Source organism: Primulina tabacum, chromosome 8 (genome assembly GCF_025594145.1).
Source record: "Primulina tabacum isolate GXHZ01 chromosome 8, ASM2559414v2, whole genome shotgun sequence".
Lineage (NCBI taxonomy): Eukaryota > Viridiplantae > Streptophyta > Magnoliopsida > Lamiales > Gesneriaceae > Primulina > Primulina tabacum.
In genome coordinates, this window is record NC_134557.1 from 14756030 (window position 1) to 14783191 (window position 27162).

A 27162-nucleotide genomic window follows, 5' to 3' on the forward strand; every position below is an offset into this window, starting at 1 on the left:
TTACATATCGTAATCTTCATGAGAACACCAAATAGAAGCCGAAAGTAGGCGTCGTGACTTCCATCCTAGAACAAGTTTATTGGTTGCCAATTCCTCCACCCTATACCCATCATTGTACAATCCTATCAACAACTTAGCTTGACAATAATTCGAAAAACTAATGTCCATCGGGTATGAACCGGTCCCGGCCAACCACTTCCCCCACGAACACTCGTGTACATCCCCATGGGCACGATAAATACGATCCAATGACCCGGCTATCTGGGGCCCTAAGAAAACCCTCTCCACTAACGCACGTGACCGGCTCTGCATCGGAAACCCGGCCTCCAGTGAGTCACACATGGCTGAGTACTGTTGCACTGAGTCCATGAACCGGACTACGAACCCTTCGTCTCCTGTGGGCCCCATTTCTTCCTCGACCAAGGTTATTAGTCGTGGGTTTAGGGTCTTGGACCCAGATAAGAATGATGCGATTGAATCGGGGGATCGATAATTAAAATGTGGTAGGTGTAACATGCAATTTATTATAAGGGCTTCTCCCCGTACCAATTTTAAGGAGGATGGTTTGAATGTCTCAGTCGCATCCAGCCTACATTGGTGGAATGAGAATGGTTGACCTATGGACGCTGCAAAGGATGTTAGGCGTCGGCCGGTGTCTTGGACGGTGCCTAACGAACGCCGCCCCCCTCCTCCCCTCGATAGGGCCGTGATCCGAAGATGTGGAGGCGGTGTCCCATCTTTTCTAGACACCAAGGACTGCATCAGTGAGGCCCATTGGATACCTTCCATTATATCATAGTCAACAATATGAATCCTTCTATCGTGAGTCACAGCTTCCAAAATAGCCTGATTTGCAGTGAAATGTCCGAATTTCACATAAGTAGACATGTTTTGCAACAACTGAAACGCCACCAAAACATCTGTCTGGCGGTGCTCCTCCTTGTATGGGTGTCCGCCGCAGCACTTCCCACCGTCGATCAAACCTTGTAAGGCATCGGTGAAATAGGATGCCAGCCTCTCCATATTGGTGCCAACATTTGATGACAGCAACTCCTTGAGCCGAACCAATATCACCCTAGCCAACTCGCGGCATTTGTTAACCCCCGCCAGAGCCTCAGCTGCCGCCATGAGGAGATGGACGAGCCTCAGCCCCTTACAATCCTCCGTGGCGCCACCGCCGGATTCAACATCAGTGCTCATCAGGGTGTGGCACTCCGGGGATGACAAATTATTATAATACTCTTCATTTAAGTCAGGACTATTTGATTGACATATCACAATATTTTGATCATCCATTATGGAGTCAATGAGGTTGTGGAAGTCATCTTGTCCGCCGGAAAATTCCTCCCAGTCGATCACCGGTGACCAGCCGTTCCAATCGCAACCCTCATTAACGACGGTTTGGACGTCCGTAACAAAAGTTACCGTCGCATTCATAAAACAACGGTTTACAAACCGTCGCTTATTATAGCGACGGTTTTATTGAACAAGACCGTCGCTATTATAAGCGACGGTTATATGTACACCGTCGCTATATTAACCGACGGTTTTTTACAAAAACCGTCGCTATAATAAGCGACGGTAAAACAAAAAACGTCGCTTAATATAGCGACGGTGTTTCATGAAAATCGAACCTGATATGCGCGAAGATATTAAATTTACGCAAAAATTAATGTATTAAATTTACACAGATAAACAAACTACTACGCAAAAATTAAAATCATAAATCATGTACTAAATTTTCTGTAAAAAAAAAAAGCTTTAAAACCTAATGTTGCGCGATGACATGCAATTCCACGTAACGCTGCGAAATCACACCGAGTAGCAAATCTACAAAATAAATAAAAAATAGTTAGTACAAAATTAAAAACCGAAACTTCGAAAAATTTATAGAGATTCGTTACTACCAGAGATAGGCGAAAATCGATTAAGAAAAATGTTCGCGAACCTCGGTATATATAGAATTATAGCGACGGGCTACGGGTAAACCGTCGCTATGGGCGACGGTTAGATCTTGAACTGTCGCTAATAGCGACGGCATATTCATCAACTCTAGATCGGTGACATTTTATATCTAACCGTTGCCGAATTAGATCGGCGACGGTTTTTGTTTAACCGTCGCCGATTAGATTGGAAACGGTTTAGAAATAACCGTCGCCTTATATTGCGACGGGTTATAATACCGTCGCTTATATTAGAGACAGTTGTCCAAAAAAAAAATGGCTACAATAGCGACGGTTGACTAAAAACCGTTGCTAAACAAGCGACGGTTTTTAGAACACCGTCGCTTATTTTGATTATCGGTTAAACCGTCGCAATATTAGCGATCGTTTATGTTAAACTGTCGCGATAATAGCGACGGGTGAGGTTAAACTGTCTCTAAAAGAGCGATGTATTTCATTCCCCCTAAAGTTATGACTGGTATTGGACCAAAAAGATCCAATTGTAACAGTTCTAAGCATCGGGAGGATGATTTACAACCTCTGTTTTTGAATAAAGATCTTATTTGCTTACCAAACTAACATGCTGAACAAACGGATTTTGCGTAAATCACAAATCTCTGATTTGAAGAAACCTGAAGCTTTCCTTAAGATTCTCTCGTTCTTTTCACTTCCAAAGCTAAAGAAATGAATACAATTATATATATCTTGCATGTATGGGCAAATGGCTTCATCTTTGTGCAACACGTCTCGCGCATATGCGCGACCCTCCTCGCGCATAAACGGTTATGGTTAAACCTTTGCTTGTTTTTTATAGTGACGGTGGTATTTAAAATTGTCGAAATAAATTGCGACGGTTTGTTTAACCGTCGCCATAGTAGCGACAGTTTATTAGGAACCGTCGCTAAAATAGCAACGGTAAACTATATACCGTTGCTAAAATAGCGACGGGTATTATTAAACCGTCGCTTATTTTATTTAGCGGCGGTTTTTTGTTTAACCGTCGCTACATAGCGACGGTTGTAAAAAAACCGTCGCAAATATAGAGACGGATTGACTGAAACCGTCGCTATTTGATCCGTTTTTTTGTAGTGATATAAAGAGGTCGGATTTGTACTTTGATTTAAATAATAATTTGTGTCTAATCATGGGTTAATCCAATAATGTCAGTCTAGCTTTAATTTAATAATAATAGAGAAAGAAACTATAGTCCCATCTGAGGATATAAATAATTTATAATGATTTGTATAATATTCAGCAGCTAAATTAATTAACAAGTGTGTGAATTCTAAAATAGGGAAGTGTTGGTTGGAGGTTAAGGCGCCATAGATTATCTTTGGATATTCTCTAACTTGATGCTCATTCTAATTGGTGACTCTATTAAAATTTTATTTAATTTTGCATTTTCCCATAAAATTCTGCTCACCAACCTGCAATACTTTGTTTTGATTCATACATAATCTTTAAACAACTTAAGAGAATCTCGTTTACTTACACTACTATGTGCTCATATATTGATTATGACATGGTAATACAATTTTCATTATATATACAAGTATACATGGTGAGGCTTGAGCTCGAAGAGGGCGGGGGGTGATCGCCAGTGTCATGAGGTTGCACGGACAATGAGCGGCTCCTGACAGACTTCTAGACGAAGGGAACATTATGAACCGATATCACACCGGAAGGAAAGAGATTCCAAAACTGTTCAGGTATGGGACTGTGTAGTTGAGGAGTGCTTTAAAGATTTGATATGTACTACTCATATCAAGAAGGTGAATCTTCCGATAAGAAATAACCGTTAGTTCGAATTCATGTTAAAAAAAATATATATGTGACCTCTATTAATGTAATAAAACAATTATCAATGTATCTAAATAATTTCAATATTATTCACATTTTGATAGATTTATTTTACTATTAAGCCGTTTAATATTATCCCATTTGATTGTCTGCATAAGTGCCTAGTCAACAAAAAGATTTGTGTCCTCTAGTTCTTTACATTCCGACCAGCTGTGGTAACATCGTTGATTCATCCAACAAATGCAAAGTCACAACGTAAATTACAAAACAAAAAAGAAAACAGAGAGACTAAATACCTTCTAAAACATGAAACGCCAACATTACACAAGCAGTTGAAAAGACAAAGTTAAATATGTAAAAATGACTAGGATCCGATCAGTTAATAGTAATCATCAAAGTGAAAACTAGGCTTTGTTACTTAATAATATATTTGATCAACCAACCTAGTGTCCTTAACGAACTAGTTACTACAACAATTTTGTATACATATTTTGACTAGTCTAATTAAATATTTTATTAGTATTAATGTGGCAATGTCACTGGCTATTTGTATAGCATCAGCCATGCCGGCTATTCCGGCTCCGGCTCGACTAGCGTCCACCACCTGTAATCTAAGAATACGCATGTATATCCATATGTATATCCAGATTCATGTCTATACAAAATTCTAGAATTAGCATAAACGCGTGTGATGGTACTTCTCTGAGTCCCATGTCTAATATGTGGAGTCTACTATCCATCAAATGGTAAAATGGATTTGTTGCGACGTGAGACTGACCAGACCTATGTGGTGAAACATGGGCAATGGTTCAGGCCAACATCGGATTTTCCCTCAAACGGATTTGTCATATGCGCATTGCTCGAGTCATTGCCAACCAAGACATGGACGATGTTGTGTTGTGTATGTATGATTTCCTTACTCGTGTACATATAATTAAATTTGGTTCTATATAATGAAAAATATGAGATCTACTTGATCCAACGATGGCGTTGTACACAACACCAAATCCAAATTCATATAATTACTCCATATTTTCACAATTTAATTTGAAGTAAATCCTCCCATCTGTGGCAATTAATCCAATCACATATTGGGTTCCATAAGAAAAATGACATCTTGGGTCCCAATGAAGGAAATGCCTTTGGACAACCAATAAGAAAATTTTGAGGGAAAAAAAGGGAAATGGTATCTCATATATTGTGATTATACAAACTGAAAGGGAAATGTGACTGGTCAAAATGAAGTTGATTGGAGAAATTATTGATAGGTTTCAAAGATTCCGAGATCGGTCAAACATGTTTCTATCGCGAAAAGAGGTAGGTCCGGTCCACTTCAAGTTTTGTATTTGGTATCATTCAATCAATCATCAATTCAATTTGGTTAAATATAGGGTAAACGGCTTTAAATTCTCAGACCTAAACTTGTCTTTGTGGTCACTCATGAAAAAATAGTGTTTGTACCATCTGATCTACAAAAAAACGTTTTTACATTCCTTGGGTTCAAATATCTTTCTCGAATGAAAATTAACTAACACACAATTCCAAAAAAAAATTTAAAAATTATCGAGTACATAACCATTTACATTTGAGAAAAATTTCTCTAATTTTTTTACCCTTAATTAAAGTTAATATTTAGTATTTACTATCTTTACTATTATACAATAGATGAACACCTTATATTTAACTCTTTTGATGTGTTAATGTGACACCAAAATTTATATCTAGTTTTATCATTTTTCATAATTTGTTATGCAACTTTAATGATGTGAGTTTATTAGTAATCTGCGTACTTCTCTTCATCTTCTTCTCATTTTTTCTCCAACTTCTCCGTATTTTATCTCAAATGAGTTTTTTTTAAAAAAAATTATTTCATCAAATAACTAAATTAGATGAGAATGTGAAAATCATGTGCAATGATTAATAATATACATACATATATATATATATATTCATTTTTTTCAAAAAAATCCATATATTTTTAATCGTTTATTAATTGACATCATGCATGCACGATAATTAATAAGTAGTCAACCATAAGATTTTTACCCTATTACAACACATGGCCAGCAGCTTAATAATTAAATTACTTGGTATAATACGTTATTTTTTTAAAAAAATTCCAGATTTAGGTATAAACTTTTGACTCCCGAAATCAAATAGCTAATTAAATAAGGGCAAAAATTTGTATGATACGGTCTCACGGATCGTATTTGTGAGACAGATATTTTATTTGGGTTATCCATGAAAAAATATCACTTTTTATGCTAAGAGTATTACTTTTTATTGTAAATATGGGTAGGGTTGACCCGTTTCACAGATTAAGATCCGTGAGGACGGTCTCACATGATACTCACTCTTAAATAAGTTACCCAAGCAGGCTGATCGAAATATAATTAACTTGCCTAATACTACTTCATCCGTGCCAAATATATGTCTTCTTTTTCTTTGTAATTTTTCCGAATATATAATTCAGTTTTTACATATATTAACATTATTTTCTTGTTTTCACTAATATATCATTATTAATTAAATCTTGAAAAATGAATTAAATAGAAAATTTATAATACTTTTCTTAATATTTGAGAAAAACAAAGTTTATATATTAAATATACAGTTTTTTTAATAGTTAATAATAATTTTGAAATAATGACGTAGAAAACATGTAGAATTTTGAATATATTTGTGGGGTTAAAAGTGAGGTAGTCCAGTGGGCGCCGTCGAAGCAATTGAAATAAATAATAAATTATTTAATGTAAAGGGAGCAATCAACTGGCACGTCAGTTAGTACAGATACAAATGTACTGCTGTCTTATATTATTATTTCTATGTTCGTGACCTCATCGGTGTTATTACAAGTTTGCATGAAAAAATAATTTTTTATAAATAATAGTTAATTTAAAATTAAATATTTTAATTCATATAGATACCGTTTGGTTCAAGTACTGGTAAGTACTAATATAAATAGTTTTATCATATCACTTGTTTTGTACCAAGTATTATTTATCTCGGTCAATCAAATTATTAATTATTTATCTCAAATCAATCAAATTCGTAATTATTTATCTCACATCAATCAAATCAATAATATAAAAATATGATATTACCCTTAATAAATAATATTATTAATATTTTAAAAAGGACGAAATAGTAATATCATATTATCTCAAATTTAATCAATTAAATCAATCAAATCAAACACTATATTAACTATCATTTTCTATTTATTTTATTATTACAAAATATTACTTATCTTCATACTATATATCCTATACCATGAACCAAACGGTACTATAACAGTTTAAACGTCGTGTATAAAAAACGTTTTCCCAAACAAACAACTATTACTCCCAAACAAAGTTGTGTATTATTATTCAGACACTTTAAGTTTATCACGGTATTATTATTATTTCAAATATATATATATATATATATATATATATAGACCATAAATACTTATTATATTATTATCTGATACCCCCGGATCGGAGATGGGTTCGGCCCACTCTCGATAGCCCATGTCGACGACCCAGGTCTTAGAGAAACTCAGGAGGTCATCCCAGCCGACCTCCCGAATCCACAAACTAGTCAAATAGGGAGGCCATATCAGCCGACCTCCCAGCCGACCTACCAACAAGGAGCCGAGCCGACCTCCAAGATAATGTTATGGGCACAATTGGTAATGCCTCTGCCGAGCTCCCAAAAGTGTCCAGTTTTCAGACGAGCTCAGGCCTATGAAGACTTTTATCCAGAAAACAACGGATAGCCCACATAAATAAAACCCAGAAAGGTAAAGCTCGATAAGATCTAATCAAATCTTGTACAAAATCTAACCAAATCTCACACAAGATTCTGAGGATCTAAATATATCAAATCAAGACTCTATCATCCTCCTATAAATACCAGGTTTCATCCATTATTTACGCATTCATATATTCATATTCTCTCAGCACACACGTTACTTTCTCTCAGTTTTTCTATTCTCTGACTTGAGCGTCGGAGGGGCTACGTCGGAACAACCTTCCGGCCCTCTTTTAACAGTCTTGTTTGTGCTTCCAGATTTCGAGGGTCCGATCCGAGCTCCCAAGTGAAGATCCGACCTCCCAGCTATATTTCAAAGGTCTGATCCGAGCTCCCTAAACGAAGATCCTACCTCCCAGCTACCATCCCGATTTTCAGCAACATCATTGATAATCACTAATATATGTCAAAGAATTATCGGCAATCTAGAAAAATATGTTATCTATATATAGATTTTATTTGTTTTGGTACATAGTATGCTATTATTAAAAAAAAAACAATCATATTTGATGCGATCTGGGTGAAATGGGTGAGCCGGGTCGGAGCTCCACCGGATCTGCTATCAAAATGATGAAGGAAAATGAGAGCAATGTAGACGTCTGAACCAGAAGCTTCTTTCTTCGGATAGATAGGAAGACCTGCACTCAAGAAGGTAACCACGTGAATGGGCGCCGGAGGGGTGTCTGGCGTGGCCACTCCGATGCTTAAGTCACTGACTGATTCAGCAAAAGACCAATGTAACCTAGTGATGGCTGTGATATTGGTGTGAATGAATGAATGTAAATGTAAAGAGAGAACCTGATATTTATAGTAGAGGAAGTAATGATGACCTCGAACTGCGTGCTACCTACTAACTATAGTAGGACAGCTAATCATACCCTATATCCTGACATGTCAAATCACACACTAGTCCAATCCTCCTTGTCTGATTCTGTCAACCACTTGGATCTGTGTCAGAGATGGGACAGCCGCCCATATCCTATTCTGCTAGTACACTTGAGTGCGGTACTCAAATCGAGGTGGCCCGGGTAGAAAGTTCCCGGGAGATGGCTCGAGAGCCCGGGCATCTGGTTGCCCGGGAAGAATATGTCTCGGGCATTCATCTGCCCGACTTCTAAAGAATCCATCCTGCAGATTGACCCTGATATGAGCTATCCATTCAATATCTCGGGTCGTCCGTGACCCGGACTCTTATGCGAACGTCATCTATGGTCTCGGGTTACCCGTGACCCGGGCACACCCCGGGATATCTGGGGGTATTAATATTCATATAAAAATTAGCATTTACTATAAAAACTTCTTAGTAATATCAAATCGAGAAAAAGGTAAATAAAAGAAAATGAATATCTATGTTATGGAATTATATAAATAAAATGGAAAGAGCTTTAATCGGGTACAATTATATCAAAAAATTAATAAGAGTGATAAAAGTTTATATTGGGAACTCTTAGTGGCCTTGTTTTTTTCAACGGACTCATTTCAAATGTAACAATTATTTAAAGTCCTAAACGACGATTATATAAAATTAATTTATTTATACATTGATTAATTAATTTAAGACAAAATATGGGATTCAAAATTTTGATCAGAGATATAGCCTAGGCGTTTGATTGTTTTAATTAATTAATCTCTGAAAAAATAATCATTTTCCAGAATAAATAATTAATTGGCCATGCTAATTGTGATCAATAGAATTAGGACCACAATGGAAAATTTAGTTTTGGAGCTAAGCCATCGCTATGTTCCAATGAGGCGTGTCACCTCCTTACAACTAATGTAGACTAAATCATTATATATATATATATATATATATGAGCAGCAACAATATTTGTACCAACTGCTACTTTAAATCTCATTTGGCTATTCTTTCCTTGTTGAAGCAACATTTTCAATCAAATCATGTACAAATTCGGCTTCTCTTGGAACCCGATATTGCATTCGGTGATATCCCCATAAGGATCCGGGTCATCTAAGACCCGGGATGTTAACTGGATAGTCCAAAACATATTAAGCATACCGGGTATTCTCACAAGACGAGCATTTAGTTTTCTTCCCGGGCAATCAGGATCCTGGGTAGTCGAGCACATCACCCGGACATCTATTTGCCTCTCGGGCAATAAAGAGCCCGGTTCCTCATGCCTGTCCCCGATAACTTACTATCCGGGTTACCTCGGAAATTGAAGCGCACTCGAGTATAGTCAGTATGGGTTATCTTATCTGTCAGAACAACTTGGGTTTTGGCGTATCAAAGAAGTCATCAGACAATATGAGCAGCAGACTTGCTATAATTAGCAGGTGGCACTAATTACTAGATAATGATGGTATTTCTTCTTATAAATAGCAGGTACCCCTTTCATTTACTGATTCTGAAACTTTCAATTCTCAAACACACATATATCTTCACATATATCATCTTCAACCTGCTGACTTAAGCATCAGAGTGGCTACGTCGAACACCCCTCCGGCGCCCATTCACGAGTTCTTTCTTGTTCCCAGGTGTTGTAGAGGCCATTTCCACACTCAAATTTCCTAAATCTATCTCATATTCGGTGAATTGCCTACCTAACTAGACCCGATTCACCCGGATATCATCATTATGTATTTTTTTTAGGATGGAGTTGTTTTTTCTTATGTATGTTATAGCAAAATTGATCTTTCTCAGCTTGAACGTAATCTAAAAATTTTATAGGGGCAAAAAAAAAAAATATTACGAGAGAAGATGAAAAATATAATTAATTTTAGACTACTAATTGTTAGAACTTTTCAAGTTCACAATCTTGGTTTTGATGCTAATAAAACTTGTTATTGTGTTTCTAACATATTTACTCAAGTGTGAAGTTGCAAACACAAGAAGCAAGCTGAAACTAAATTCTGCACAAACTGAATTTCTAGCGAGCTTCGGTGTTTTGATTATATCTCCCAGCTAGCTGATCGAAATGACAATCCGCCAACCGTTTTAGTCAGAAAACTCAATTTGGAACAAGTCGTATTTCACGTCAGTTGAGCAAAATCGGATGTTATCATGGTCTAACTGATCGCTCAACTACCGAACTGATCACACAAAAACAGCAATCAGTTGGGTTTGAGCAGCTGCGGTATTTTGGTCATATCTCTCAGCTCGATTATCGAAATGAAGCGATTCAGTATGCGTTGGAAAGATAAGACAAAGATCTACAAATCATCTGCAGAAGTCAAAGTTTGAATCGAATCTTAATATGCTGATAAATGATGATGAAGCTACTGGTTGTGCACAAACTGAAATCAGCTAGGCTGATTTCAGCACACCAGCTGAAACTGAACTGAACCAAACCAGTTGAACTGAAGACCAGCTGAAGACCAACTGAACCAGACCAGTTGTTGATCAACTGAACCAGCTGAAATTGAACCGAACCAGCAGCTGACCAACTGAACTGAACTGAACTGAATCAGCTGCTGAACAATTGAACTGAATGACCAGCTGAGTTGACCAGAGTTGACCAGTTGATCAGTCGGGAAAAATGCCCAGCAAGCTGAATTTGACCGTTGCAATTCCAGAAACAGTACATAAACTTTTCAAACGGTCAGATTCTTGTGTCTAACGTATATATCATTGTTGGGGCTTATAAATACAACATCTTGAAGATCAAACAAGAGCTTTGGAAGTGAATTCAAAGCATGGGCACTTAACATGAAGAAATCTGCTAGTTGAGAGCACAAGCCCTTGTGTGAGGATACTTGAGATGTACACTGTAAATGATAAATTTCTCACACACAATCACTCACACATATACAAGAGAGTTGAACTTCAAAGATTAGTTGAGTGAGTCTTGCACAAAGACAATAAACTTGTGTATGTAGTCTTTGCATATGAGACATTAAACAATATGCTGATTGTGAGGTGCTGCCTACAATCTTGAGTGCTAGGAGTTCAGTTTAGGCAGTGAGTAAGTCCTAGCTGAATGGGTTTGTACAAGTAGTTGTATAAATCAAAGTCTTCTAAAGGATCCTTCCAAGGGGAAGAAGAGGTGACGTAGGAGTTGTTAATCTCCGAACATCCATAAACAAATTCGTGTCTATTTGTTTATCGCATTTACTTATCATTTTCATAGTTTTAAAGATGCATTGTTGAAGCATTTTTATGTGTTCTTCAAGTACCAAAATATTGCATACAAGTGTTTGATAAAATGCTTCAACTAAAATATTTTTACTCATTCAACTTGCATTTATTTTAAATGCTTTACAAAATGTTTAATCGGTTTCTACGAAGGATTATTTCGAGTGTTTTCCGCTTGATTTCATATCAAATTTGATTTAATTCATCGGTGTTCAATATTTCAAAAACCGAACTATTGTAGCTCAACGATTGCCCCCCCGAATCGATCCTAACACTAATCAATGAAATAAAAAAATTGAAGGGGCGGTCGCATCCACTCGCCCTCCTTGGCTCCGTCTCTGAATGTAACACGTGATGTGGAAGAAAAAGTACCCGGAAGGTCTGTATATTTGTTTTATACTTGATCACTTTTCATACCCAAGTCCAGTGTCCACATAGTTGGCAGCCAGAGTTTTATCTCTTGCTACCTTCCAAGTCGAACTGCGGTTGCATTTACACGTTAAAACAAAACACACAAAAAATTCCAGAAATAAAATAAATCCACATTTTCAACTAGTACAAAAATCAACAGAGTAAGCGTAGTAAAATATAATTTTTCCATAAAATAAAAAAATGACAGATTAAAAAATAACAGCAACCCGTCCATTGAAAGGACAGAACTAACAAGAAAAAGGCTTTAACTAAAATTCAGGAAATCAAGAATAAAGTGAGGCCGAGAAGAAGGAATTATTGAAAGTTTTTGGATCATGATTACCTATAATTGAGTCACAACAATTAGACGTGGACTCTTTCTTGAAACGCTCGGCCACAGCTGAATTTAGATCAGGAACTCCATATCCACGAGCATACTGATTTTTACCATCCCTAATGGCTTGAATAGCTGCTTCTTTTACGAACTCTGGACCATCGAAATTGGGAAAGCCTTGTCCAAGGTTGATAGCTCCATGCATGATGGCAAGACTGCTCATTTGTGTAAAAATTGTGGTCTTGAACTTCTCCAAATGCTTGGCAACCTAAAACGGGTGGTAGCCATATCAAATGCAGAATCCAATACCATCGAGGTTAATTTGCAGAAAATTGTGTTACAATAAATTCATTTACAGCAGTATTTCGTAGCAATAGAAGTCACTATAGCATAATAAAGACAGGAAACTGAATCTTCTGAGCATGTAGTGAAGATCGTGAGACATAAAAAAGTCAGCTAAAATTAGATAGTAGAACAACATGCTTCCACCAATAATAGCCTCCAAATCGAAAAAAATACAAGTCTGGTTCCAGAAATTGATGAAAACAGACAATCACACTTCTATAAGAATGCTACAACAATGAGGAAGGGGCTAATGGTGCCTCACAAGTTCATCATCCTCAGTAAAAGAGGTTCAATAATGGAGAATGAGGAAAATAATGTGTAGTAAATCGATGTCGAAACAAGACAAGTGATTCGACCTGAAAGCTATAGACTTGTGTTAATTCATCACTCCAAGAGTCCAAAATTGAAACACAACATTTTTTAATTCAATTATGAACATCTCCAATAAAATGGATATTTGTCGTACTCATGCTAACATGACAATAAAAAAGTACTAGAATTCAAATCATCGACAAGTTTCTCTAGACGAAAGGGCATCATCTAGTTTTTCTCATTGAAGAAGGAATGCTGACAAACTCTCCTCGTTGTAGGTCTTTTCTTCCCCTTTTCCCCTTTTGGCGTGATGCTGAAAACTATTAACAGACTTTCATGATAATCACGAGACTTCCCAATTCCAACTAAAAGCCCCATATCACAATTTCCCAATCACTACCCGTTCCCCAAATCGAAAACTGCAAAGTATCCCACCATAACTTTTTGCACTCAGTTAAACTCAACATTCCAATAATTTGCTAAACTAGACGTTCGGTGGTATCGACGCTTCGGATCAGATTCAATCCGATTGTAGACATTCGATACAGACATGACCGAAGTCTAGGAATAAGACGTACAGTTACCCCGATTGGGAGGGTAGGTGACAGACAGTGACGTCTTATTCACACCGGGATCCCTAGAGTAGAGTCGAGTTGAATCAAGACATGATTTGATTTGAATTGTATGTTTATATAGATTGGTTTCATAGACTATGGAGCCCATTATTATTGCTTTGATTCATGATTTATGATTATGTATCAGCATGTATACATGTTTTATACTGGGATTTGTTCTCACCGGAGTTTCCGACTGTTGTTATGTCTGTATGTGTGCATAACAACAGGTGGGGCAGGATCAGGGTCGCGACAGAGATGAGAGATGGACATAGCGTGGTGATCACGGGCGTAGCAGAGGAACTAGTAGTTGTAATTTTGACATGTACTGTACTTAAATACTGGTTTGTAGAATATGAATAAAAAGAGGCATGTATATTATGTTTGTTGTAAGGAAATGAATATAGAATTATATTATGCTTGAGTTGTAAACATTTGATTTAATGTTCAGAGCAAAATTTTGAACCCGTATTTTTGAACAAGGATCCGATTAATCCCGAAAAGAATTGAGTTAGAGCCCGGGTCCCCACATCTGGCTCCCCCATTGAAGTTAGATCCAACTCCATAGTGGTCATAAGATTTCTCAGCTTTGTCAAGTTTTCGATAAAACGAGTTCATATGAGGACCATTCTTCTGACCAATGAATTGCTCGAAATCAAGAGACTCGGACGAGCCAAAGTTATAATTTTCATCTACATCAGCAGAAAGTGAAATTGTTCAAATCTTAGAACTACTTTCAGTAAAAGATTACATCAAATAATCTAGCAATCAAACATCAAAACCCAGATTTAACTCAGAGAAAACATATTCAGCTGCGTAGCAGATCATGAAACATAAGCTTAATTCCAAAGAACGAAATAACTGGAATATTTGATAAACTATGTCCTGAAAACAGGCTGTTCACACATTAAGTGAAGTGTCACTAGAACATGACAAAGGAATCTCATCTATTGCTAATACTTGATAACTTCTTCTTGTTTTTTTTAGCGAAAGATTGGATAAGAGATGAGCATATTCCTAGCAAACGCCAAAAATAATCCTCAAGCATATCCGAATAACACCATTACTTTTTACGAGACAGCTTCCACCCGTTAATATGTACAAAATATAAAAGGCACGATGACGGAAGAAATTACTACCAGAAATTGGACTTGTTGAAAAATTCCGAATCACAAGCGACCTCTGAAATAGACCAGACAAATCGCCGTTAACAGAAAACAACCTTCGAATCACTTTCATTTCACCTGCAAAACAACCGCTATTTTCTTCATGGATTTCTTAATTTGTTCAACAAAATTAAAACCACAAGACTAAACATCAACGAAATGAAGAGGGCGACCACAAAGTAGGGGGAGTAAACAAACAATATCGAGACGAATAGTATAAAATTTGAATATTCCAGTTTGAGCTTGAAAAATATGTGATGTTCATTTTATCTCAAGATCGATTCGAGCATAATAGAACTATGGCTCGAAATGGCTAAAATTCGAATTCGATTCGAACTATTCGAACCTTAACTTGAGCTTATTTGAACTAAAGTAGTGTAACACCATAAAATGATGATGAAAAACATTTGTACAACAATTGGTGCATATGATAGAATGATACTAAAGCGAATAAAGTCTTCAGATATTAAACTCATACAAAACCGAGCCAATACCAAATTAATGGCCAAAACTAACTGTATCTAGAATCTGAATCTAAACTAGGCAGAGTTTTATCTCTTGCTACCTTCCAAGTCGAACTGCGGTTGCATTTACACGTTAAAACAAAACACACAAAAAATTCCAGAAATAAAATAAATCCACCTTTTCAACTAGTACAAAAATCAACAGAGTAAGCGTAGTAAAATATAATTTTTCCATAAAATAGAAAAATGACAGATTAAAAAATAACAGCAACCCATCCATTGAAAGGACAGAACTAACAAGAAAAAGGCTTTAACTAAAATTCAGGAAATCAAGAATAAAGTGAGGCCGAGAAGAAGGAATTATTGAAAGTTTTTGGATCATGATTAACTATGATTGAGTCACAACAATTAGACGTGGACTCTTTCTTGAAACGCTCGGCCACAGCTGAATTTAGATCAGGAACTCCATATCCACGAGCATACTGATTTTTAACATTCCTAATGGCTTGAATAGCTGCTTCTTTTACGAACTTTGGACCATCGAAATTGGGAAAGCCTTGTCCAAGGTTGATAGCTCCATGCTTGAACTTCTCCAAGCGCTTGGCAACCTAAAACGGGCGGTAGCCATATCAAATGCAGAATCCAATACCATCGAGGTTAATTTGCAGAAAATCGTGTTACAATAAATTCATTTACAGCAGTATTTTTTAGCAATAGAAGTCACTATAGCATAATACAGACAGGAAACTGAATCTTCTGAGCATGTAGTGAAGATCGTGAGACATAAAAAAGTCAGCTAAAATTAGATAGTAGAACAACATGCTTCCACCAATAATAGCCTCCAAATCGAAAAAAATACAAGTCTGGTTCCAGAAATTGATGAAAACAGACAATCACACTTCTATAAGAATGCTACAACAATGAGGAAGGGGCTAATGGTGCCTCACAAGTTCATCATCCTCAGTAAAAGAGGTTCAATAATGGAGAATGAGGAAAATAATGTGTAGTAAATCGATGTCGAAACAAGACAAGTGATTCGACCTGAAAGCTATAGACTTGTGTTAATTCATCACTCCAAGAGTCCAACATTGAAACACAACATTTTTTAATTCAATTATGAACATCTCCAATAAAATGGATATTTGTCGTACTCATGCTAACATGACAATAAAAAAGTACTAGAATTCAAATCATCGACAAGTTTCTCTAGACGAAAGGGCATCATCTAGTTTTTCTCATTGAAGAAGGAATGCTGACAAACTCTCCTCGTTGTAGGTCTTTGAGTAACTATTCAACTGCAAAACACATTAAGTGCAAACAAAATACTATTCAACTATAAAACAAATGAAGTATAGGCAAAATATCACAATACTAACAGATAATAATGTTGTCCAGAGTGGACTCTCCAACAAAAACAATATTAAAAATCTTATTCCAAGAAGTTGGAAATGTTACTGTATAGTTCACACCTTAGTATCATACGTCATCCCGCTCAATAAATTAACATCTGGTCTAAAGGCATAATTCTCTTGATTTACTTCAACAGGGTCATGCTCGAAATAGGCGGTTGCTTGCTTTAATTTATGGCTCATCCCATCATTCAATGTACTGAAACCATCATTTAGACCATCCAAGTGACCGGATCTGGCTCCCCCATTCAAGTTAGATCCAACTCCATAGTGGTCATAAGATTTCTCAGCTTTGTCAAGTTTTCGATAAAACGAGTTCATATGAGGACCATTCTTCTGACCAATGAATTGCTCGAAATCAAGAGACTCGGACGAGCCAAAGTTATAATTTTCATCTACATCAGCAGAAAGTGAAATTGTTCAAATCTTAGAACTACTTTCAGTAAAAGATTACATCAAATAATCTAGCAATCAATCATCAAAACCCAGATTTAACTCAGAGAAAACATATTCAGCTGCGTAGCAGATCATGAAACATAAGCTTAATTCCAAAGAACGAAATAACTGGAATATTTGATAAACTATGTCCTGAAAACAGGCTGTTCACACATTAAGTGAAGTGTCACTAGAACATGACAAAGGAATCTCATCTATTGCTAATACTTGCTAACTTCTTCTTGTTTTTTTTAGCAAAAGATTGGGATAAGAGATGAGCATATTCCTAGCAAACGCCAAAAATAATCCTCAAGCATATCCGAATAACACCATTACTTTTTACGAGACAGCTTCCACCCGTTAATATGTACAAAATATAAAAGGCACGATGACGGAAGAAATTACTACCAGAAATTGGACTTGTTGAAAAATTCCGAATCACAAGCGACCTCTGAAATAGACTAGACAAATCGCCGTTAACAGAAAACAACCTTCGAATCACTTTTGTTAGACTTAAATTTGTTGTGGAGATGCTAGTAAAAGTGGAGATGCTAGTAAAAAATAGTAGATGCTGGCTTAGTACAAACCAGTAGATGTAAAATAGCAGAAAAACAGAAGCACTTGTATCGAGCTAAAGACCAGTAGCAGCACTTGTCAAGTACTGTTTCTTAGCTAAAACCAGAACTAGAAGGATAAAAAATTCGAAATCTACACTAACAGAATCTTGCGTATCTCAAAGTCTCTAAATATTACCGTTGATCTTTTTACGTGATACCAGCATATATTGCTTCATTAAATGCCATTAAATGCTATACAAGAACATTTAAGACGGTATACCATTTTTGGTATGAACTGCGACTGATTACTTTTAATGTATTCTGCAGGGTCCATTTTCGGCAATAAAGCTGAACCACTGAAAAGTCAAAAAGAGCCGTTCAGATTTTAACGTTGGATAAAGTCTATATATATGGAGACGAAGCACTTTTTTTTTTTAAAAAAAAGAGAGAAGTGGAACGAATCTAAATCAAAGAATATCATTTGAGCATCGCTAGAACTTTCAGTCATCCCAAAAGCTCAACACTGAAAAAGCAGCACACGCTTCATTGCATACTCTTGATCATTGAGATTATATTGTGCTAGCTATTTTCGTTATATCTTCTCAAGCTATTCACTTCATTATTTCATTGATAGAAGAATTTGTAACTGGAAAAGAGTCTTTTCCAGAATTTAAGATCATTCAAGAAGTTGAGTTGTAAAGATAAGAGTTTCAATAGGCGAAGGGCAAGTACTATTGTAGTGGCTGTGTACAATTGTTGTGTTGTATTCACCAAAGTCTTTTAGTGATACCTTCTGGAAACAGAAGAAGGGGAGACGTAGAAGATTCATCTTCGAACTTCCAGAAACAAACCTTGTGCCATCTACTGTTTTTTTGTTCCACTATTTTTCACCTACTAACCAACAGATCGTTTTCGCACATTATCTTGTGATCTGCTGGTCTTTATACTTGAACAAGAATCTGCTAGTATCTTTAACAGGACTCTAGCACAACATTCCGAAAAATCGGTTAAGTTTTCCGTTGAGTTTATTCAACCTCCCCTTCTAAACTCAACCCGATCCTCAACAAGTGGTATCAGAGCAGAGTTATTCTTGTTCTGAAAAATATTTAATAGACATGGCTCATTTCAGCAATGTTCCAATGTTCTCAAAAGAAGATTTCGATGATTGGAAAATCAGAATGCACGCTCATCTTGCGGTTCAAGATGATGACATGTGGTATGTCATCACTGATGGTCCATTAAAGATCTTAAAGCCAAATCCAGCTATTGCTATCACCGAAGGTGCACCTCAGATGCTTGAAAAACCAAGATATGAATGGACAAGTGAGGACAAGAAGGAAGCCAATCTTGACAACGTTGCGAAGGACATTTTATACAAGACACTCGACAAAAATACCTTCAACAAAATCAAGATGTGCCATACTGCCAAGGAAATCTGGGAAAAATTAATTCAGATCTGTGAAGGAAACGAAGAAACAAAGGAAAACAAACTGTCTGTAGCCATGCAGAAGTTTGATAATATGAAGATGAGGGCTGGAGAAAACTATGAATGAATTTGATGAACGATTCAGCAGCCTCGTCAATGAACTCTCAGCTCTTGGGAAAGACTTTGGCAATAGAGAAATTGCATTAAAGATAATGATAGGCCTACCCAGAGAATGGGACGTCAAAACAATGGCAATGAGAGCTTCCAAGGATCTCAACAAGTTAGAACTACACGAATTGTTCTCGGATTTAAAGGCATATGAGTTTGAACTTGAAGTTCGAAGTGGAGAAGAGCCCTTAGCAAATCCACCAACCAAAGCTCTAGCAGCTATTGTTAACTCTACTACTACAGTTGCTCCAAGCTCATCTTCTGCTACTGCTTTAGAGAACAATTCTGAGAGAAGTGCTGAACAGATAAGCAATGACGCAATGTCATTATTTGTTAAGAAGTTTTCCAAATTCATGAGAAAGAATCATAGAACATTTCAAAGTCCCAACCGCAATTTCAAAAAGGAATCATCACCTAGTGATATGGCATGCTTTAACTGTGGAAAAGTTGGACACTTCATTGCTGATTGTCCAAAACCAAAGAAGAATGACCAGAGGAAGAAGGGTGTCAAACGCAATGATAAAAAGATCAGAAGAGACAGGAAGGCAATGGTTGCAGAAGAAAGTAAGTCCAAATGGACAGACTCAAGTTCTGAATCTTCTGGTTCTGAAAGCCATTCGAGTGAAAGTGATGAAGATGAGATCAAATGTCTGATGGCAAATACTGAGTCAACCTCGACATCCGGAGAGGTATTTGACTTTGATTCTGATGAATTTACACGCAATGATTTAGTCAAAGCATTACACGACATGGTAGAAGAGTATTCTAGACTTTCTCAATCATTCGAGGAAGTTAAAATTGAAAATCAGAACTTAAGAGATCAGAACAGTAAGTTAACTTGCTTGCAAGTAAACAGCTGTAATGATCTACAAGTTGAGATGAGTAAATTAAAAACTGAGAATGAAAGAGTAATAGCAGATTACCAAACGATGCTTTCGGAAAATCAGAAGCTATCGCTACTGGTGAATGCTTGGAACAAGTCCTCTATTTCACTGGAAAAGATGCAAGAATTACAAAAACAATCTGGAGACAGGAGTGGTCTCGAATTTTGTAATAATGAAGGCACTTCTGAAACGAATACTAAGCCAAAACTGGATATGTGCAAAGGAAAGTACATTCACTTTGTGAAATCCAGTGTGGTACAGAAACCAGAAGTACCTACTGCTTCAATTGAGAGGAATGTAAATCACATGAACAACATGATGCATTATGGTCTGGGTTATGTTAAACCTAAGGAAAGAGTTGACCAGAGTTCTGGATCCAGTAGAGGTTCAACTCAGGAAGACAACCTCCTATGAAGGTTAAAAACTACCAGTACTACAATTCTAGACCTGTTCAGAAGAGATACAGGCTAGACAATAGAAACAGAAGGGAAGAACAACTTTTTAAGATGCATAATGTGAGAAATAACAGACCCTTCGTTGCACACACCTCCATGGATACCCGAAGTACAAGAATTGTACAAATGTGGGTTCCAAAGGGACTAATAAGGCTTGGACCCAAATAGATTGGATACCAGATAATAAAATTTGTGTTTGCAGGTACAGGTAAAGAAAACCAAGATCAGTAGCTCAACATGGTATTTGGACAGTGGATGTTCCAGACATATGACTGGACAGAAAAGTCTACTATCAAAAATAGTGAGTTGTGCTGGTCCAGAAATAACCTTTGGGGACAACTCAAAAGGTATAACCGTGGGTAAGGGTAAGATTATTCATGGTAACATCACTATTAAGGATGTGCTCTTAGTTGAAAATCTTTGTTATAACTTGATCAGTATTAGTCAATTATGTGATAGTGGTTTTTCAGTAGCATTCCAGAAGCACATTTGCACAGTCAAAAATGCTGATGACTTTACTGTTCTAACCGGAGTTAGAAAAGGCAACACCTATAAAATTTCATGGAACATAGATCATATCATTGCTCCTACATGTTTAGTTGCATCTCTAAGTGATAGACACTGGCTGTGGCACAAGAGATTGAATCATCTGAATTTCAAGTCTATCAACAATCTCAAAAAGCAGAACTTAGTCGACGGATTTGTCTTTTCGATAAAACAGTATACCTACCAGAAGTTGTTGAAGTGCTGCATTTGTTTCAACATCTTATCCACTTCCAGTAGATATTATCATAAAATGACAAATCAGCTTCTGTTTATTTAGCAACCGCCTCGGACAGCCCGCCAATTTTTAAAATATTTTAAAATGAGTAGAGTAACTGACACTTTTGCCTCTCTCTCTTCTAACACATCGACACGTGTCCCTATGTTCACTGACGGCTGTATATTTTGCTTTAATCGTTCATTTTTTTTACTACGCTTTACGAACTCAGATTATTTCCTTGTCTCTACTGCTTTTTCGCATCTACTGCTAACATACTTCTATTCTCTTTCAAACTTAGAAATGGCCGCAGCATATACGTTGAATGCTTATCATGTGAATTTTGCTTCTGTTCTCACTATTAAGGATGAGAATCTTGTCAAGATGTTCAAATCATTGGAAAAGTCTGGGCTTCGAATATTCTTGGAATCGCCTGCTGTTATCTACAAGTCTGTTCTTCTGGATTTCTATGCCAAAGCAGAAGTTGTGGAAGGCAAGATTACCTTTACACAGGGAGATGCATCGATCTCTATTGATGCTGCACTTCTGGGTTCCACTTTCTTCCTACCGATTTCTGGCCTTTCCGAGCTTTCGGATATCGCAAAGGAAGAAATGTCTACTGCTTTAACCATCTTTTCAGCTACTGGTGAAGAGCTCTCACCTTCCTGCTTCAAGAAGCTACTGAAAATTGAGTATCAGGTACTCGCTGATATAGTAGCAAAAGCCTTGTTAGTTAAGGCTGGAACCTTTGACAAACTAACAAAAGAAAATGTTCAAGTGATGGTGGCCATCACATCAGAAAAGAAAGTGGATTGGGGACGTTTTCTGTTTCGCATTATGAAGGATATGATTCTCAGGAAAAGTACTGGATTTGCTGTGAAAATCAGTAAGATGTTGAAAGATGATGGCTTTCCTGGCACAACAGAAGAGGATGGCTCTTCGGTCACCATGACTTATGCTGATAATGTGCTTGCCTTAAGGCCAAAGCCAACAGTTGGTGAATTTGTGGCCATTAAGAAGGAGATTGGAGAATCTCAAATTGAGGGGCAGAAGAAAATTAAACGAAAAAGAGTTGTGGTCTTGTCTGATTCTGACAAAACGGAATCTGGAGAATCAGCAGCACCCACTCAGCAAGCTTCACTGCCTCCCACCCCAGCTAAGAAGAAGCCTCGCACCACCATCCGCATCAAGAAAACAGCAGCTCTTGCTGAATTAGAGAATGTTCCTCTTCGACAAGTTTTTCCACCAGTTGTCCCATCCACCAAAGCTAAAGCCGTTGAATCAGGGCCTTCAACTGCTCCAAGTTTCATACCAACTTCTGGTGTGGTCATTAGAGAATCTGCTACTGGTTCTTCTGCTTTTAAACCAGTAGTCCCTGCTGCTTCTGAAAAAGGGAAAGAAAAGATTACTGAGTTGTCTCAGTCACCGGTGGCAACATCAACCATTCAAACAGCAATAAATCTACATCTGGAAGAAGTTGAGATCTCAACTAGAGAAGATATGAAATTTTTTGACGATTGGCTTAAGGTACGAGTATACCACCCAATCACATTTTTGAAAACTACTGGTGTTTATGCTCAAACAGTAGAAAATGAGAAAAAAGTTTTTGATGCTGCCGGGACACGAAATGTGATAGAAGCTATAAATCGTCGCAATTACATTCTGGAAAAATTCAAAATGCAGAAGATGAACATTGTTCTGAAAACCTTAAAGTCAAATTTTGACTCTGCAAGTCCTACTGCTTTTCATGACCAGAATGTCATTCAAATTTTGTCGGAGCAGCTGACAATTCTTTCTGAACAAATTGCTGATAAGGAAAAGGCTTTTTCTCAGCCTCCAAAATTCAGTGTCACCACTGTCCCCACCATTTTGAAGACTCAGTCAGTTGAGGAACCGGCCAAAGCTTCTTCTGAAGTCAAGGTCTCTAGTACTCCTGCACCTCAAGAAGTTCCTATTCAATCATCCTCTCTGATTTATGTTCATGATCTGGCATCGGTTGATAAGGTGATCGAATTGATTGTGCAGACTCAAGCAGCACAGGATGACACAATGATCGTTACTTCTACCTTCTGTTGATCATCCTCCAGTCCAATCCATCCCAGAATCTGCAACTGCTACTGCCACTGCTACTGTTACGGCTACTGCTTCTTCATCTCTTCCAGAGCTTGAGCATTTTTCAGAAGCTCATCAAGCTGAAATGGCAACTTTGTTGCATACTTCACCCTCTGTTGTTGAGCCACAAGCTGTATCTGTACCTGCTGCTGTTTTGCAGCAACCAGACGAAGGGCCAACAGGTCAATCTACTGCTTCAGAAGGACCTTCTGCTGAACCAGAACCAGCTGTTATCACTCAAGCAGAAGTTGCACAATCTACTGCTCTTATTATTCCTTCTCTGCAGTCTCCTGAGCGCATCGCCAGAATGGAAGACATTAAGCAACGATTGCTTGCAAAAACCCCTTCACCAGTTGTGGAACCATTTGATTTAGAGTTTCAGATTGATAATCTACAAAAGGAGCTACAGAATCTTTCTGATATAGTCAAGCGGCTATCTCGTGAGAATGCCGTAGAAATCAGTGGTGCTCAGTTTTTCCGAGACCGTATGTCCAAGGAAATACATAAAACGGCGGAATCTGTGCATAAAATGAATGCTGAAACCATTGTTTTTCGACAAGCTATATCCAGAAGTTCCAGTCAGCTCATGATTGCTCAATCTGACATACTTACCCGGCTCACCGAGCATGATGGTCTTTTTCGCTCAATCTCTACCACCATGGACCTAATGGATGCCAAGATCGATTCTCAATCTCAATCTCTCACCGCTCTAAATGATCGAGTTTCTAATCAGGCTCCATATCTGGAGATGTTGACTAATGGCATTCACAACTTATCTGGGCGAATGGATGACTTAATTGCTAGGGTCATTGCCGATGATGCCAAAAAGGGGGAAGAAGATAGAACTGGAGATAGAACTGGAGCGAGTAGCAGCAGACCACATTCTTCTGGAAGGGATCAAAATCCAGATGAAGCTACTTTCAGAGATATTGGAACAAATTAGTTTTATTTTCTTGTCTTAACTAATTTGTGCTTTACGTGATTTTTCTGGATAATAACTGTTTTTATCTGCTTCGTAATCTGTTTTATCTATTCATCTTAACGTCTAAGGAACATCTAGGTTTTGACATCACCACAAAGGGGGAAATTGTTAGACTTAAATTTGTTGTGAAGATGCTAGTAAAAGTGGAGATGCTAGTAAAAACCAGTAGATGCTGGCTTAGTACAAAACCAGTAGATGTAAAATAGCAGAAAAACAGAAGCACTTGTATCGAGCTAAAGACCAGTAGCAGCACTTGTCAAGTACTATTTCTTAGCTAAAATCAGAACTAGAAGGATAAAAAATTCGAAATATACACTAACAGAATCTTGCGTATCTCAAAGTCTCTAAATATTACCGTTGATCTATTAACGTGATACCAGCATTTATTGCTTCATTAAATACCATTAAATGCTATACAAGAACATTTAAGACGGTATACCATTTTTGATATGAACTGCGACTGATTACTTTTAATGTATTCTGCAGGGTCCATTTTCGGCAATAAAGCTAAACCACTGAAAAGTCAAAAAGAGCCGTTCCGATTTTAACGTTGGATAAAGTCTATATATATGGAGACGAAGCACTTTTTTTTTTAAAAAAAAGAGAGAAGTGGAACGAATCTAAATCAAAGAATATCATTTGAGCATCGCTAGAACTTTCAGTCATCCCAAAAGCTCAACACTGAAAAAGCAGCACACGCTTCATTGCATACTCTTGATCATTGAGATTATATTGTGCTAGCTATTTTCGTTATATCTTCTCAAGCTATTCACTTCATTATTTCATTGATAGAAGAATTTGTAACTGGAAAAGAGTCTTTTCCAGAATTTAAGATCATTCAAGAAGTTGAGTTGTAAAGCTAAGAGTTTCAATAGGCGAAGGGCAAGTCCTATTGAAGTGGGTGTGTACAATTGTTGTGCTGTATTCACCAAAGTCTTTTAGTGATACCTTCTGGAACAGAAGAATGAGAGACGTAGAAGATTCATCTTCGAACTTCCAGAAACAAACCTTGTGCCATCTACTGTTTTTCTGTTTCACTATTTTTCACCTACTAACCAACAGATCGTTTTCGCACATTATCTTGTGATCTGCTGGTCTTTATACTTGAACAAGAATCTGCTAGTATCTTTAACATGACTCTAGCACATCATTCCGAAAAATCGGTTAAGTTTGCCGTTGAGTTTATTCAACCCCCCCTTCTAAACTCAACCCGATCCTCAACAACTTTCATTTCACCTGCAAAACAACCGCTATTTTCTTCATGGATTTCTTAATTTGTTCAACAAAATTAAAACCACAAGACTAAACATCAACGAAATGAAGAGGGCGACCACAAAGTAGGGGGAGTAAACAAACAATATCGAGACGAATAGCATAAAATTTGAATATTCCAGTTTGAGCTTGAAAAATATGTGATGTTCATTTTATCTCAAGTTCGATTCGAGCATAATAGAACTATGGCTCGAAATGGCTAAAATTCGAGTTCCATTCGAACTATTCGAACCTTAACTTGAGCTTATTTGAACTAAAGTAGTGTAACACCATAAAATGATGATGAAAAACATTTGTACAATAATTGGTGCATATGATAGAATGATACTAAAACGAATAAAGTCTTCAGATATTAAACTCATACAAAACCGAGCCAATACCAAATTAATGGCCAAAACTAACTGTATCTAGAATCTGAATCTAAACTAGGCAGAGTTTTATCTCTTGCTACCTTCCAAGTCGAACTGCGGTTGCATTTACACGTTAAAACAAAACACACAAAAAATTCCAGAAATAAAATAAATCCACCTTTTCAACTAGTAAAAAAATCAACAGAGTAAGCGTAATAAAATATAATTTTTCCATAAAATAAAAAAATGACAGATTAAAAAATAACAGCAGCCCATCCATTGAAAGGACAGAACTAACAAGAAAAAGGGTTTAACTAAAATTCAGGAAATCAAGAATAAAGTGAGGCCGAGAAGAAGGAATTATTGAAAGTTTTTTGGATCACGATTAACTATAATTGAGTCACAACAATTAGACCTGGACTCTTTGAAACAACACCAAAGAAAATAACTTGAAAGCTACAAAAAATGGTCACTCCCAAAGCAAAAGTCACATGGCTAGTTTGAGTTACTTTCATCTCGAAATTTTTAGCAAGAATCCAATCTGGTGTACGAATCCAATTAATCCATGACACCATACAATTATATTCCATTAAAACAGTATGATAACAAAATAAACAAAAAAAGTAAAGATTTGGGCAAACCCCAAAGAGAAACAAACATAAAAATATGAATTAAATTAAATACTACAAAAAGAGTGAAAAAAACGAGTGAAGTAAGTTGCTTACCGTTCCAGGTTTATGGAGAGGTTTTTCAAGACCAAATAGACACCCACGTCAGAAGTGCGCTGCGGCAATGCCCAGAATCTAGGGATGTAATCGAGTCAAGCGAAGCCGAAATCTGGAATGTTTGAGCTTGGTTTGTTTACAATCGAGCCGAGCTCGAGCTTTATTTAACGAACATATGCATGACTCACGAGCTTATTCAAGCCTTTATCAAGCCTAAACAAGCTTAATAAATATGAATTATACATTTAAATTTTCATTAAATTAATTAAAAAATAAATTATATATTTATAGAAAAATATAATACTCTTATTAAAATTTGTAAATTTATTATAATAAATAAATTTAAT

At 36.9% G+C, this 27162-nt stretch overlaps 1 protein-coding gene and 2 long non-coding RNA genes across 3 annotated transcripts; all 3 read right to left on the reverse strand.

Moving 5' to 3' along the window:
* Positions 1-1904, reverse strand: LOC142554825 (protein NODULATION SIGNALING PATHWAY 2-like). The gene has a single exon (XM_075665499.1). The coding sequence runs from the start codon at positions 1435-1437 to the stop codon at positions 1-3; it is 1437 nt and encodes a 478-aa protein (XP_075521614.1). The 5' UTR covers positions 1438-1904.
* A 12277-nt stretch (positions 1905-14181) lies between these two features.
* Positions 14182-26913, reverse strand: LOC142553808 (uncharacterized). Its single transcript, XR_012822005.1, has 3 exons — positions 26816-26913; positions 14790-14894; positions 14182-14342 (listed from the first exon to the last, which is right to left on the reverse strand). It is a non-coding gene; the product is annotated as an uncharacterized LOC142553808 (long non-coding RNA).
* Positions 15175-17660, reverse strand: LOC142553809 (uncharacterized). Its single transcript, XR_012822006.1, has 2 exons — positions 17533-17660; positions 15175-17084 (listed from the first exon to the last, which is right to left on the reverse strand). It is a non-coding gene; the product is annotated as an uncharacterized LOC142553809 (long non-coding RNA).
* Positions 26914-27162: the final 249 nt, after the last annotated feature.

Coding starts and splice junctions, on each gene's coding strand:
- LOC142554825 (XM_075665499.1), bottom strand. CDS start 1,437: ATGAATGCGACGGTAACTTTTGTTACGGACGTCCAAACCGTCGTTAAT.